The sequence below is a fragment of the Lissotriton helveticus genome, chromosome 7 (genome assembly GCF_964261635.1).
Source record: "Lissotriton helveticus chromosome 7, aLisHel1.1, whole genome shotgun sequence".
Classification (NCBI taxonomy): Eukaryota; Metazoa; Chordata; class Amphibia; order Caudata; family Salamandridae; genus Lissotriton; species Lissotriton helveticus.
The window spans coordinates 165,326,606-165,341,823 of record NC_136068.1 but is presented as its reverse complement, the minus strand read 5'-3'; the positions used below and the strand labels follow the sequence as shown (position 1 = coordinate 165,341,823).

Genomic DNA, 15,218 nt, shown 5'->3' with positions numbered 1-15,218 from the left:
AAGGAAAATTTGGGAAATATATCCTTTGTTTGAGTGCTGACTTATGCTATCATTGATAGCTCTTTGGAGAATAGACGAAAGCGGGGCTCTGCTTTGAAGTCAGCACCGGTGACAAGAGCGCCATTGGACTACGAGTTTGGAGCCTGATCTGTGGAGATATATATATATATATATATATATATATATATATATATATGTATGTGTGTGTGTGTATGTGTGTGTGTGTATATGTGTGTGTGTGTATGTGTGTGTGTGTATATATATGTGTGTGTATATATATATATATGTGTGTGTATATATATGTGTGTGTATATGTGTGTGTATATATGTGTATATATATGTGTGTGTATATATATATATATGTGTGTGTACGTGTGTGTATATATGTGTGTATGTGTGTATATATGTGTATATATATGTGTGTGTGTGTATATATGTGTGTGTGTGTGTATATATGTGTGTGTGTGTATATATGTGTGTGTGTATATATATATGTGTGTGTGTATATATATGTGTGTGTGTATATATATGTGTGTGTATATATGTGTGTGTATATATGTGTGTGTATATATATATATATGTGTGTGTGTATATATATATATATGTGTGTCTGTATATATATGTATATCTCAAAAAACACAGGTTGCCCCAAGTGAGGATATCGCACATGAAGAAGTATGCGCACACAGCTACTGGCAGCAGGATTTTCAGCCAGCCCTCCGGTCATCACAACGTGACTGCCAAACGCGTTTCGAGCATGTAATGCTCTTGATCACTGGCTCATTCCAATAAGGCAGGGAAAAGCGGAAACAGCTTTTATTCAATGTGTAGACACGCCCATGTGGGAGTTAGCAAAACAGGGCATCATGGTCTTTGTAGTACAGCCCATCGTCGCTATGTCTTAGTTCCATGCAAAACCCGGTTGGGTACCGTTTTCCAACTTGGAATGTTCACTAAAATGTCTTGCCCCAGTGGGCATGAGGACTGAAAGTACCGCTTCCAATCCAGCCAATGTAAGTCCAGCAGCTAGGCCCCCTTCATTCCTGGCAGTTCTCATCACATCTGAACGCCATGGAACCGCAAAGCAGCGGCAGGACATCCTCGCGGCCGGGCCAGCCGCTAAACATCAAAAAACACAGGTTGCCCCAAGTGAGGATATCACACATGATGAAGTATGCGCACATATTCAAAATGGCTTCCCTATTCACTTGTAAGAATCGACTTAGACATCACAGGGGCATAGCTGCTCATGCCACACATGTTGTATAGTGCACCCTGCCTTAGGGCTTAATGGCCTGCTTTAGGGGGACTTAACTATACGGCATGCAGTCTTTTCAGGCATGGCACACAGTAGGTGTGCCATGTCGTGTCCTCGCTTTTCTCTGTACCATGGCACGCATCCTGCAATGGCAGTCTGCATGTTGGTGCTGAGGGGTGCTTCAGCCCCTAAAGACCCTTTTTTAGCTGCCATGCCCTATGTCCCAGGGGTACCATTTACTACAGACTTACAAGGGGTGCTAAAGGAATTGTTAATTGGGGGAACAACTGTATTGTTTTAGGGGAAGAGATCTGGCACTGGGGATCTGAATAGCAGGAACCCATTGCACTTCTATCAACATTGCATCCGATACCAGGCAAAAAGTGAGGGTGACCATGTTAATAAGGTGCCCTTTCCTACAAAGTGTAATCTGCTCTTTCACCGAAGCATTCTCTGCCTTTTTAGCAAGCATATATGAAGAGGCTCAGAAGAGCTGGAACAGGCTGTACTCTGAGCCAGGAGTCATAGTTTTTGCAGATACATTCAATGCTTCCAAACACAGCTTAGCATCTCAGTCTGGTAATATCCATTTGAATGATGGTTGAAGAAACTTGTCCTTTATGGACAATGGAAAATGTCTCACGCTCTTTGTTCCGGTCACTCGCTCATACAATTCAATGCTGACATGCACCCTGTTTACCTAGGCCTTTGTTACACAGGGCGCCTTTTCTCTTTCGCAATTTCTGTGGAATCCTCACCCAATTTCACATTGGAGGTGGGGTTGGTGGAACCTAATTAGAGGTGATGGATTACTTTACCTATATTGGAGATTTTTCTTTTTTTACTCCTACTCTCTAGACTCGTTCACATTAGCAACACTGTCCTGCCAACTCCACCCATATACCAGCAACTCATCAAAAATGTGTGCACATGTACAGGTGAAGTTGTTGTGCAGTGTAAAATTCAAGTATGCAAGTGCCTTACCAGTACAGATTTTATTCTTTCCACATACCAGATGGTCTTGCAGCACAACTGGTAACTAGCTCCTAGGAAGAAGTGTGATACTTGGAGTGTATCGACATTTTGTTATTCCCAACTACTCAAATTCAGGTTTATGTACAAGTTGAAATGTGGCCTTTCTGAATGAGATGCTTCGTGCTGTTATTCTAGTGGTCTCACTCTCCAGATCTGCAATACACAGCTTGTTTAATCTATCGGAGAGGTTTTAAATCTGAAAGATTGAATCTGTGTGGAGAGGATGTCAGATCACCGCTGTTTCTTGTGCATTCTCATATTCATCATTAATATTAGTTAACATTATTTGAATAGTGTTCTTCTGTGTTGACACTGGTCCTGAGATTGTTCTGAGCAGTGGGAACTGATCAACATTAGGGAGTTTGTAAGGTGAACAACAATGTGGACTTTTTTGAGGATTGGAATGAGTAAGGAGAAAACAATTTGTTTGGAAAGCAAAGACTCACCCTTTCAATTCTGTCAGGTGCCAGTTCAAAGAAAAGATATAAATACGAGTGACCCAAGGCAATATTCATGGTGTTCTGTGGCTTATTCAAGATGCTTTTGGTCCGTGTTATTTGGGCTACAATTTTCCTCTAGTTATTGTGCCTACATTGAACATTTTGCACTATGAACATATCAGGAGAAAATGAAACAATAGTACCCATTGGACAGAAACTTATGAAGGCTTATTTTTAGAAGGTTGCTTATTTCTTTACCAGGTTTTTATTCCTGCGATATATTTTTGGAATTGCCATAGGTAATTCATCTCTAGATGCCTCCTTCTTAAATCCACTGAGCTGAAATTATATGGAAGGCAAGGATATAAAATAAGCATCCACGTATCATTAATTTGTTGCATCATTAAAGATTTTGTTTTAAGTGTATGTGATAGCATTTTGCCATTTTCCAGCATGAAAATGTTCAATGTTTGTAGGTGTTTTTACTGATTTTCGAATTTACTATATTAATTTACTTCAACAGCAATTATGAGGAGTTTCTCACTGCTTCAAGAAACCATTATCCCATATATTCCTTCTGTGATATCGCAGCTTACACAAAAATTGCTTGCTGTCAGTAAGGTAAGAGTGCTACAAAATTACTGAAAATGCAGTTTGCACTTTTTTGTAAACTTTGCTGAAAAGAAAGTTTTTAAGACACAACTGTTCTTAAAACTCATTTTCTTTTTTTACTGCGGCACTAATGAGCTTATTCTTGAAAGTATTAGCCTTTTGTGAGAAAGTGCCTCTTTTGCATGGTTATCCCACCACGTATTGCCTGGTTTTGATGTGGTTTCAATTGTAGTGCACATGGTCCCTGCGAACCATGTCCCCTGTGCCAGTGCTTCTTCACTAAAAACAAATCCCAAATTGGTATTTCTACCCCCTGTAAACCCCTAGTAGATATTACCTTGGGTACCTAGGGCCTGGGAGCTGAGGACAGTCCCTTGTGACACCACACTCCCCTCCTTTTACTCGAATCATGCCACTGCCCTTGCAGCTTGCACACCCCTTTGAGGAAGTAAACGACAGTCGTCATGGCACCCTGCTGGGTGCCGTGCCAGTGAACACTGCCTGAAGGCATATGGAAGTCACCCCTGTAGCGGGCCTCACAGCCCAGGCAGGGTGCACTATGCCACAGGTTATGGCATATCTGCATGGGCAGATATGCTCCTACAATATTGGGGTCCATTACCGTATATTGTAAGTGCCAGTGAAGCCGTAGAGAGTACATGGGCTGGAAACTTGACTATTCAAGTTCCACTGCACCATGATGGCTCCATTGAACACAGCAGTGTTTGGTACCAAGCTACTCCTTTCAATAAATCCACACTGATGCCTGTGTGGGATTTATTGTAATATGTACTCAGAGGTGCACATCTGATGTGCCCCCTGAAAACTTCCCAACCCTCGTGTGGTCTCTGACTGGCTGCAGCCAGCCACCACCAGACATGTTTCTGGACCCTTGGGTAGAGATTCCCTGCTCTCTGGGACCAGAAACCATGCACATCCTAGGCAGAGGTGTCACTCTTCCTCCCCAAGGATCGGCCAGTGCTCAAATAGGGGCGCTTCAAAGGCCTGATGCCTTTGCAATGCAACCCCCAGTCTCTGCTGCTAGCAGTAGATGTCAGCCTCCGGTCAACATCCCCACTTTGGGCACGAAAACCGGCTGGAAAACTTAGAAAGGTTAGGAGGTTTGCCCACCTTTGCCAACTCCACCCCTAACGTGGGGAGGAGAGGTGAAACACATGTCTGTCCCCGCCATCTTGAAGATGGTGAGACCCCTCCAATCAGGGCTAGGTCTATACCTCCCTCCCACAGGAGGGTGGCATAATAGAGGGTGTAGTCACCCCCAGGTAAGGTGCCCATTGGCCCTACCTGCTATTCTCCTAAATCTAGTATTTAGGTGGCTCCCCCAGACCTGGAAACTAGATGTGCGACAACATACGAAGAAAGATGACCCTGCAGACTGAAAATAACGACTGCCTTGGCCCCAGCCCTACCGGCCTGTCTCTAGCTTCGGCGAGCCTGCAACCTCTGAAACCCTTGGGAGGACTGCTGCCTTCAACAAAGAATCCAATCCAATCCAATCCAATCTCCAGTGGACAGCGGACCTGACCAATCTCCTGTGGACAGCGGACCTGTCCAGAAGAAAACAGACGACTGAGTCTGAGTGGCCCAACTGCCCAGTGAAGTCTCCCCGGCGACCAGGAAACTGAATCCGCGTTGGGTGACCTCTCTTTACCCACGATGGCACCCACAGAGTGAATCTGCAGACGACCCCCGACCGGCCCGGTAAGATTTCTGATGTCTAAAGGCATCCCGCAACTTCTGGGCTTTGGTGGGCATGAATAGCAGTTCCCCTGTGACCCCCCAACACCTTATCTTACCTGTGCTGTCGCTGGTGTTCTGTCTGGACCCTCATGCTCGAAGCCTGCAGACTGTTTCCCAAAAGAAGAAACTCCATAGGATTGCATTGTGCACCCGATGTTGGGTTTGCACTCTTCACCCGTCCGCCCCTGTGCAGCTGGTGGTGCATTGTTGGTATATACCTACGCCTTGCCCACTGCTGACCTTTTGGTTTACAAATCACAGGTTAGTGAAAATGAAAGTTTAAAAAAATATCGTTTTTGGAACATTTGAAGTGAGGGGGGCCCCTCGCCCTGCCCCCTTTCTTATTTTTTGTATGGTAAAGCTGTAGCTAAAGGCAAGGGCGACTCCATTACAGCGGGCGAGCGTCCCCCTCCTAAATGCCCCCAGAAAAGCCCCAGAGACGAAAAATAAAATGTTAATAAAGTTAATTCATTACCATTTCATTTTTCATCAACCCAGCAGGACTCCGGAAGGGGTGGGCCTGCTGAGTGGCAGCAGTGGTGGGATGCCTGTGCACTAGTTTACAGTGTTCATGTCCCTTTGGCCAGCTGTCTTGCAACGGCCACTCTGACATGCATTATAAACCTCTCAACCCAGCTATCTTCGACAGCTGGGTTCAGAGCCTGCACAGACCTCTACTGTCCTCTGGGCCACCAAGAGATGCTGCACCCTCCCAGTTCTGGTGTGTCTCATGCTGAGAGCAGTGCCAGGATTGACTATGTAGGCTAGCTGGGTCCCTTGACATGATGTCGGAAAATAAGAGCAAGTAGGACGTGTCTGTGCAATCGGGTAAGTGTTTGATTTTTTTATTCATTTCATGTATTTATTTTGTGGTGTATTTATTTTATGCCCCCACCCATTTGCCTGCCCCTCCAATCTGCGTACTTGCTAGAGGGTGAAGCACTGTCCTGCTCTGTATTCCTCAACCCACCCGCCTCAAAAGCGGGTTGCAAATCCTGTTAGCCTATCCCTTGCAAAGCATTCTTGTCCACTTCATGGGTGACCCTGCGATCCTCAACCACAGGACTCTATTTACACATATGTGATGTGTATATAAGTGGGCAACCTTTACTGAATTGCATGCTTGGGAGAATTGACAATTATCTGCATATAGTTTTGGTTTTAAAAAAATCTGAATTGATAATTGATCCTTTCTTCTTTTAACAAGCAATTTGAACAGTTGGTTTAATTTAGTGTTTTTCTTTTTTTTAGAACCCAAGCAAACCTCACTTTAATCACTACTTGTTTGAATCCATTTGCTTGTCGATCAGAATTACTTGCAAAGCAAATCCTTCAGCCGTTTCAAGCTTTGAAGAGGCATTGTTCTTGGTCTTCACAGAGATTTTGCAGAACGACGTGCAAGGTACTAGAAACATGTTTTTGTTTGAGCAGCTTGTTGGGTTTATGTCAGATTGTCCAAGTTATAATTGAGGAGCATAAAGTTAGTTTAACTAAACAGAATACTTTTTAAATGGAGATAGCTGGAGGTTTTTTCAGCTGTCTCCGTTCTAATGCAAGTCAGTCAACTGTTCATTTCCCGCTCTTATTGGTGGGCACAAGTGTTCTTTTCATACTGACCAGTTTGAGACTAGAACTTTAATTTGGTTTGAATCTTTGTTTGTTTTATAATAAACATATGTTATCAATGGAGAGTTTTTTTAGTGGCCCTTACATTGGCCTAAGGGTGATTTGATTCTACATCTTGTGCATAAACTGACATGTCGTATTTCCTTTTTTTCTGTGCAAACCCGCTTCAGCTTGTGAGGCGCTTCAGGTTATTGTTACCTGCTCCTCATGAACATATTCTCCCATTTCCAGCGTTTATGCCGTAGGGTGACCGAGAAGAGCCTTTGTTTTATTTCACTGCAGAAGCTAGCCTTCTCTTTGTGACTTGTTTGCTTAAAGTTACTCCTTCTCATCTTCCCCCCAAGCATCCTGATTTACCTTTCGCCAGGCTGTGAGTGGCTTGTTATTCTAAGGTTAATGAATATTCAGTTACTTAGAATCCTAGTTCTATATTGTGGGTATCTTCTTTGAGCTTATTTAAAACCCTCCAGACTCCCTTTGATACTGTAAGCATGGTTAGAAAGGAGTATTTTAGATCCTTACTCTGCCCTTACTTTCCAACCAATTGAATTGCTATGGTGCTGCTTAATGTTCTTGTTATAACTTTGAACATTTTGCTTTAGAGTTTCTTTCCTAAATGAAATTAAATTCAGATTGTCTCAAACTAAGAGGGATGTATTATTAAAGATTGGTTTAAGTTGTATTTTTTAAATGTTCACTATCCGTTGGCAAGATTTCTCTGTAAATTTAGTTTAGGTTGTGTTATTTAAATGTGTTCAGAAGTCCTGCACATTTCTAAATGTGTGCACCGTTAGACTTCGCTAAGCTTTAAGGTGCCATTCAACAAACATGCATACAGAAAACCATGTTATATAACCAGTAAATACATTATTTTGAAAACAGGGTACTAATTAGAATAAATTGAGATGAAATACACACATTTTCGATCTATTCAAAACAATTGAACAAGGATGTGGGATTTGATGGAAACACTACGTTCCAGAACATAATTTCTGTAATGTTTAGTGATCTATATCCGAGCTTGTGGCATATCTTCAGATGGAGCTAACAAGTTTTCTATCTGAAATAGACAGTAACATTCTTGAATACCGAAATTCTAAACTCTACTGGTGGAGTTTTTATGCTAATAAAAAAGCATTGTTCTAAAAATTTAATTAAATATTTGAGCAGGCAGTGACACAAGACAGCACAATATTATAATTTCCCAAGTTCGATTATGATGCGGATCGCAAGTTTTGTTCCTCTTATTGATTTCAAAAATTGCATGGAGCCACTTTTAAATGCTCTGCTGAAGAAAACGATCTGGGAAAGTCCATAGCTTGAATTGACGAACTCTGATCAGAAATACTAAGTGGAGATAGTCTTATGTTTATAATTAACACCATACCATTCCTTCTTTACAGCACTTAGCCAATGTGAAAGTCTCCGCTAATTGAAATCATCGTTTCCTTTATGTGACAAGGTAACTGTATGACTAGTGGTTAGGTATTTCAGCATCGGAGTTATTTTCTTTTTGCTATCACCTCTAGAGTTTATTCCATATGTGTTTCAAGTGATGTCTTTGCTGTTGGAAATGCACAAGAATGACATCCCATCTTCCTACATGGCCTTATTTCCTCATCTACTTCAGCCGATTCTGTGGGAAAGAACAGGAAACATTCCTCCTCTTGTCAGACTTCTTCAGGCATATTTGGAACGTGGCGCAGGTGCAATAGCAACATCAGCATCAGATAAAATTGTAAGTTAAGTATGCAGTGTAATGTGTGTTTCTGAATTGACTCCTAATCATTTGATGACCTTAAACGTTAATTCTTCAGTCAAGATAGCCAGCTGTAGAGTCCTGTGGTTTTGTGCTGATTTCAGCATTTTCACAGGAAATCAACTTCCTCAGTAATTGTTGAATAATGCATTTCTCTCATAGGGGATTACCATGTATAGTTTATAAGGGTTGAATAGAGCTGCCCGCCTGCGGGGACGGACCCTGGAACACATTTTTCAATATATCTTAAGTGCTGAAGTTCGCCTTTCTTCAGGAAGGCCTTGAAAAGTCAGTCATAATGCAGCCTAAAGGACCAGGCTACAGTGGTCGGAATACTTCAGCTTGAAGCGGCAAAAGGAGACTCCAAGAAAATATGTGCATGGATCATTTTTCGAGGACACTGTCAAAGAACCTTCACAAACCCTTTGTTAAGAGAGAAAAGCTATGAAGCAGTGCAGGGCAATGTAGCCCATAGGCTGCCATTATAAGTAAAGAAAAAGGAGACACTCTCTTTAAGAGCAGTGAGACCTTCATTATCCCAACATGCTCAGCCAGAGGCAGTTATCTCAATTCTTTGTGAAGGCTGTATTAGCTGATTAATAGCGGAGCAAGAAAGTGTCTGTCCACTCCACTGGGGAGGAGGTAGGATTGCTAATGATTATCATGGAAATACCCCTACAAGAGAACTGGAGTTACAGGTAAGAAACTATACCTTCTCTCATAGGGGAATCAATGTATAGTCATAAGCGTTGAATAGAACAGCAATCCCATCCTCCATGAAGCGGTGGAGTGTACAGAAACGAACAGATAGAGAAACCGGCAAAGAGATTTGAGAGGCTTCTGTCCTGCTGGAGCATCTGCTGTAGCATCTGTCAAGGCAGTAGTGTGTAGTGAATACGTGGACCGATCTCCATGTAGCTGCTTTTCAGATGTCTGCCAAGGGGAGAATATATATTGGAAAAAGTGCTCCGGGGTCTACCCCTGCAGTCAGGCGGAGCTAATCAATGCTTATGACTATCATGGAAATACCCCTACGAGAGAACTGGAGTCACAGGTAAACTATACCTTCCCAGTAGATGATTTTTTGTTAGTGTTTTTTTGCTGGTTTATGGACAATTGCAAACTTGTGAAAAGAGCTTAATAGGGTTATTTTAACACTATACGATATAATCTGATAGTCATATTCCAGCTCAGCACCACAATTATACGCAAAATATCGGATTGTACAACTCAGTGCAGTAACTAGATAAGCAGAATATATCATGAAATACCATAAAGGGATCTGTAGAAGTGATCTGGTAGAGACTTCTAGCTGCAAATTCCTTACCTTGGAATTCACCCCAGGTGTCTGACTGGATCTGTAAAATGTTTGTGCAGTACCCCTGCGCACTGGTAGTTGATGTCGATCTGCGTGGTAGTCCTTGACGGGTGTGACATGCGCAGTGTCTATATAGGTGACAGCCCTGCGTGCTAACATCAGTTCCTTTCTTTCAGAGCTAGTCCTCACAGATCCAGAGAAAGCTACCCTGTCAATCACTATTGGACTGCACTTTTTCGCTGTTTTGGTGAAGATTTGTTTGAGCATTTTTTTAGTGTGGCAGAGATGTACACTAGGAAGACAGGGTTGAAGCACTGCGGCGCCTGTCATAGACCATTGTTGGTAACAGACATGCAACTTGTTTGTCTCTGGTGCCTCTAGTGCGACCACGACTCGAAGACCTGCGTCGACTGCTGAGCCATGCCCTGCAAGGCCTTGAGGGAAAGGTACCTCAAACACCCCACCGCATTGGTCTCGATCCTGGACAAAAGGAAGGTCCTGGAATCTGTCACGGAGTCCATTATCCTAGTCTCAATCGAAGTCGTCGGGCACCTCGGGTAAGTCCCACAAAAAGTAGAAAAACAAGAAGTTGAAGAGGTCTTAGACTTTGCCGCCTCTGTCGCTATCTTCAGACTAGACGAAGGAGTGTAGTCATTCAAGACCGGCTCCGCGTTTGAGCCTATACATGGGCCTGCTCCAGGCTTCCTCAAGTTTCCAGGAGCCTGATCGACCCCCACTCACCTCCCAAGAGTTTTATGAGGCCATGCGCCTCATATTTGGCCAGCCGTTCCTGCTCGTGTGCCTTCGGGTTTCATGCGTTCTGCGACTCCGGCACCAGTCGGGCCCCTTGGAGCCAGACTGGTGCCAGTCATGCCACCTCTACCTTTCCCGATGCAGATGCACCTATGCCGTCCCTATGCTGGTCCCGACTCTGACACAGAGCTGGATGGGCGTTGTCCGATGCTGACTGGAACCATGTCTTCCAGGCAGGAGCCTGAGCCCTATTTCTTTGGGCTAGGACTCTGGGAGGATTGGGAGGGATTGCTGGACCCTAAGGAATACCAGCCTTTAGACCCAGTTATGGACTAGTGTGAGGACCTGGCAGAGGTCGTTGAACAGGACACTTCTCCAGATACTGGCATGCTTTACCCCCTACCATGGCTACGGAGGAGGGAGCGTCCTTTGCAATGGTGGTGAGGAGGGGGGCCGAGGTCCTGGACCTTAGTCTACCCTCAGTGGCAGTCAAGATGAACGTCTTGACAGTGGTGCTTCAACCGGGAGTGACTCCCTCAGAACTTTTTCTCCCTTTCAGTGGAACGCTTACTGATGCCCTGCTTGGGACTTTGTCCAAGCCCAGCACAGGGGCTCTTGTGTAAAGAGAGATTATCCACCACTCTGCCCGTCCCAGGAGACCCCAGTAACCTCACACAACACAATACCCAGAAAACTTGGTGGTCCAAGCTTCTAAAGCTCATGTAAATCATGGTGTATTCCCTACCATAAATACAATGAAGGGGGAGAGGGGGTCCTGGGGATATTTAGTGACCAGACAATGCTACAGCCCCTATACTAACATTTATACCAACAAAAGAGTAGCAGAGGGCAAACCAAGAAACTACACACTAAATGTCTGTGTAAATAGGAGTGAAGCCATAAATAAATCACCTAGGGTATTCATTCATTGGGGAAAAAAGTGTTCCCATCAGTTGTCGACCTGGACCGCCCTTCGTCATCTGGGATCCTTCATTCCCTGAAGGCAAGGAAGTAAACCCACAGAGGACTGGCAGATGTATCGGCCTAATCCTTCCTATCGGTCCCAGTGATCGAGATAGAAAAAGGGGGTTAAAGGTATCAACTGAATAGCAGTGCAAAAAGATATAGTGAGAAAAATGATAGGTGATGAGACGTGTGTCTGTAAATAAAATTGGGTAGTGAAGGGGTTAAAGACTTTAATATGCACCTTCAATCCCAAATCTAAAAAAGGAGTGCGAGGATAGTAGTGTCAACAAATAACTACTAGTCAGAATGTAAGGTCAACATGTTTCTGCAGACGAACGGAGGCAAAAGGTATCCTGCTGCTTCATCAGGACCATTAGCGCTACTGCTATTTATATAAAAAAGGGGTATCACCTGTTTGTGATTTGAATCATCCTTCTCCTTACTTCCATGGTTCAATCAGTAAATGGAAATCCAGACAAGACACACTCAGACAAAAAAACAAAGAAAGAGAGACACATCACAGTTAGTCTCAATTAGTTTGTAGCTTCATGTGCCATCTGAGGCACCGCTTCTATTACGAGCGTATGTCGCAACTTTGTGTCCCTCCATTGGACACACATGCGTTCAAGCTTGCACCATCAGTCAAACCCACTCACCTATTTGGAAGGAGAGGACTGCTCCACCTCACCTGGCTGCAGCGCAGGTAAATAGAGCACCGCTCTGGTAAACAAATGTAAAGCACAATCAGAAGGGGGACAAAAACTGTCAAATTCAAATAACTGCCTTGACATCAACCTAATGTGAAGACGCAATCCAGATCACTGTTTCTAAATTTGAAAAAACTCAGCCCCGTGACTCAAGCTGATCTTGCATCATAGATTTTATTCATATATAGGCTGTCAGTAACCCTTCTTTTCATTTAAGAAACCAACCCTTAAGTGGTATCTGAGTCAATTAATCTACTGCGGCAAGGAAAACGTGCCTGCATAAAAACAAGTCGATTGTACCGGTACCGCTGTTATCATGAAGCAGCACCCTGCACTCTCAACTGAATTTATATTCTCAAAAGGTGTGGGAAAAACGGCTGTATTATAGAGCCGAGTGCGCAACACCTCACTAGCGTTGCATTGTTCTCACCAGGTTGCATATATTAGACCGTACGTATATTTTTAAAGCAAGTCTCTTCGGATGTTAATCGGACCCAGCAGGTTGCGCTTCGTTTAACATTTCGCAACTCTGTCGGGTTTACACTCAGACACACGAACAGTCCAAACTTGTCAGCCCTCTTAGCGCAAACACTTACCTGCCCGTCGGTACTCCAGACGTCCCTCTGGGCGGTCTTGGGGAGGTACCGGTGCGGCAGCAATGCAGGGGTTTTAACCTGTTTCATCGATCCAGGCGCCCTGAACCTGTCACATGTCCTTCGGTGCTCTCCTGCGTCATTGTAGGATTTCTGGGTAATGTAGTTCCTTTCACCTCCGGACCCGTGAGGATACCGAAAGTAAGCATAACAAGTTTTCTCACCCTGAAAAGCAAGAATTGCCACTATTCCATGCTAGAATCTCTCCTACCAAGCAGGTGAGCACATCAGCACGAGTCAAAAAAGATGTTCATTGAGCACTGTGAAATTACACGCAACTTTCGAATTTCAACAAACTTTATTGGCATGCAGAATCCCCTCGTCGAGCATTGTGATAAATAGCACAGTGCCGCCGTACAATAAGTAATATTTAAGGAGAAGACAAAGCACTGACTACTGCCATATTCTAAAGGTGCCAGTGGCTGTGTGCTCCTTATATCATGGGATAACTGAACGTTAATGGCAGACAGAGACCATAAAGGATGTCCGCACAGTCGTCGAATCTTCATCTGGTGGCCATCATATGCATTACTAAGCTGTACTACCTGTTGTGTAGTGTATCAAGTCAACATCATTACCCAATAGAGCTTGTAGTTATGGTTTGAGCGCATCTTAGCCATCTCATTGAGCAACAAAAGCAGGGACTCAGGCAGTTCATTTACGGAAATCAAGTATGTATTTCACCATGGCCTCCAAGGGATATCTCACAATGACATCCAAGGGATATCTTCATTGAGCCCGATTTTGTCCGAATTGAGCCTATAGACCCACTTCTGCTCTCTTTTAAATAGAAATTTACTGATGTCAGTCACGTGAGAAGGAATTAGCGGTTATTCGATCACTGTCCACTTCAGATCAGTGGGCTGGTGTCCCGCCTCTACAAAGTGACTCGTCATTCTGGTCGCTTGTCTACAGCATCTAATTGAGCTTTTATGCTCAGAGATTCGCACTTTGATCTTACGTGTGGTCATCCCTACGTATTTCAAGTTGCAGGGGCAGATAATCAAATATACGAGGTTCTGGCTGTTGCAATTAGTGGACCGCCGTTGTTCCCACGGGCAGTTAGTGCCTATATCGATGCTTGTTGTTTTTGATGTCTGCGGACAGGCTGCGCAGTTGCTGCAGGGATGGTGACCAGTTACGGCTGGCATATTCCATAATGTTCCCACAGCGCGAGGAATGCTGGCCTTAGGTCGCGTATGGACTAGTTGGTCCTTAATGTTCTGTCCCCGCTTAAATGCAAACAATGGTGGTGGAAGTGTGTCTGTTCCAGTATTCAGGATGCACAGTGTTTTTTGATGATTTTTTGTATTTGATTGGACTGTGTACAGAATGTATTTACACATGTGATCCGCTCTTGCTTAGGTTTGGGGGGCAAAAGCTCGAGCAGGCTCTCCCTGATGTTATTAGATGCCAGTTTCTTTGACCTGCGGATCAAATGTCTTGGGTATCCTTTCTCTGACAGATTCATCTCTAGATTTCTAGCATGATTCTCAAAAGCCACTCTGGTGGAATAATTGCGCTGTATTCGCAAGAATTGCCCATAGGGCAAATTGTCCCTTAGTGCTTTCGGGTGACAGCTATCGTAACTCAGAAGGGAGTGTCTGGCCATCGGCTTCCGATACAATTCTGAGTGCAGACCAGTAGGTGTTGGAGTGATTAGTAGGTCCAGAAAAGCTAGTTGGTGTTTACTGAATTCGATAGTGAATTTCAAGAATCGATTCCTCTCATTCAACCATGAATGGAAGTTCCTTAGTTCTTCTGTCCCTCGCCAAATCACTAACACGTCATCAATGTAACGTTTCCATAGGCGCAAGCACCTCCGATACGGGTTGGTATCAATGAGGACATGATCTTGCTCAAACATATGCACGTACAGATTAGCGAGACTAGGGGCAAAAACGCTGCCCATGCTGGTCCCACTAATCTGTAGGTACATAGTGTCCTCAAACTGAAAAAAGTTCTCAGTCATGGCCAATGTAGCCAAATTCATAATCAGCCTGACAGGAGTGATAGAGTTCAGATCCCTAGCTGTTAAAAGGGTTTCCACTACCTCCAAGGTTTCTGTTTGAGGTATTGACGTATACAAACTCTCCACGTCAAATGATACAAGTAGGTCCAGATCACTGTCAAACTCGATGTCAGGTAAGAGCCTCAATACGTTTTTCGTATCCTTTAGAAAGGTTGGCATCTCCCCCACCATCGGTTTGAGAAAGAAATCAACAAATGTTGATAAGGGTTCTAACAATGAACCCATGCCCGATATGATGGGGCGCCCAGGGGGTGGCCGTTGAGTTTTGTGTACTTTAGGCAGTACGTAGAAATAGGGC

At 43.9% G+C, this 15,218-nt stretch overlaps 1 protein-coding gene across 1 annotated transcript in view; it reads left to right on the top strand.

Annotated features, from left to right (window-relative positions):
- CSE1L (chromosome segregation 1 like) overlaps nucleotides 1-15,218 on the top strand; it is a 399,917-nt gene that overhangs the window by 253,658 nt on the left and 131,041 nt on the right. The window contains exons 17-19 of the mRNA XM_078651858.1: nucleotides 3,257-3,354; nucleotides 6,358-6,508; nucleotides 8,262-8,470. Of these exons, the coding sequence (XP_078507984.1) occupies nucleotides 3,257-3,354; nucleotides 6,358-6,508; nucleotides 8,262-8,470 (458 nt within the window). The remainder of the gene's footprint in view (nucleotides 1-3,256; nucleotides 3,355-6,357; nucleotides 6,509-8,261; nucleotides 8,471-15,218) is intronic.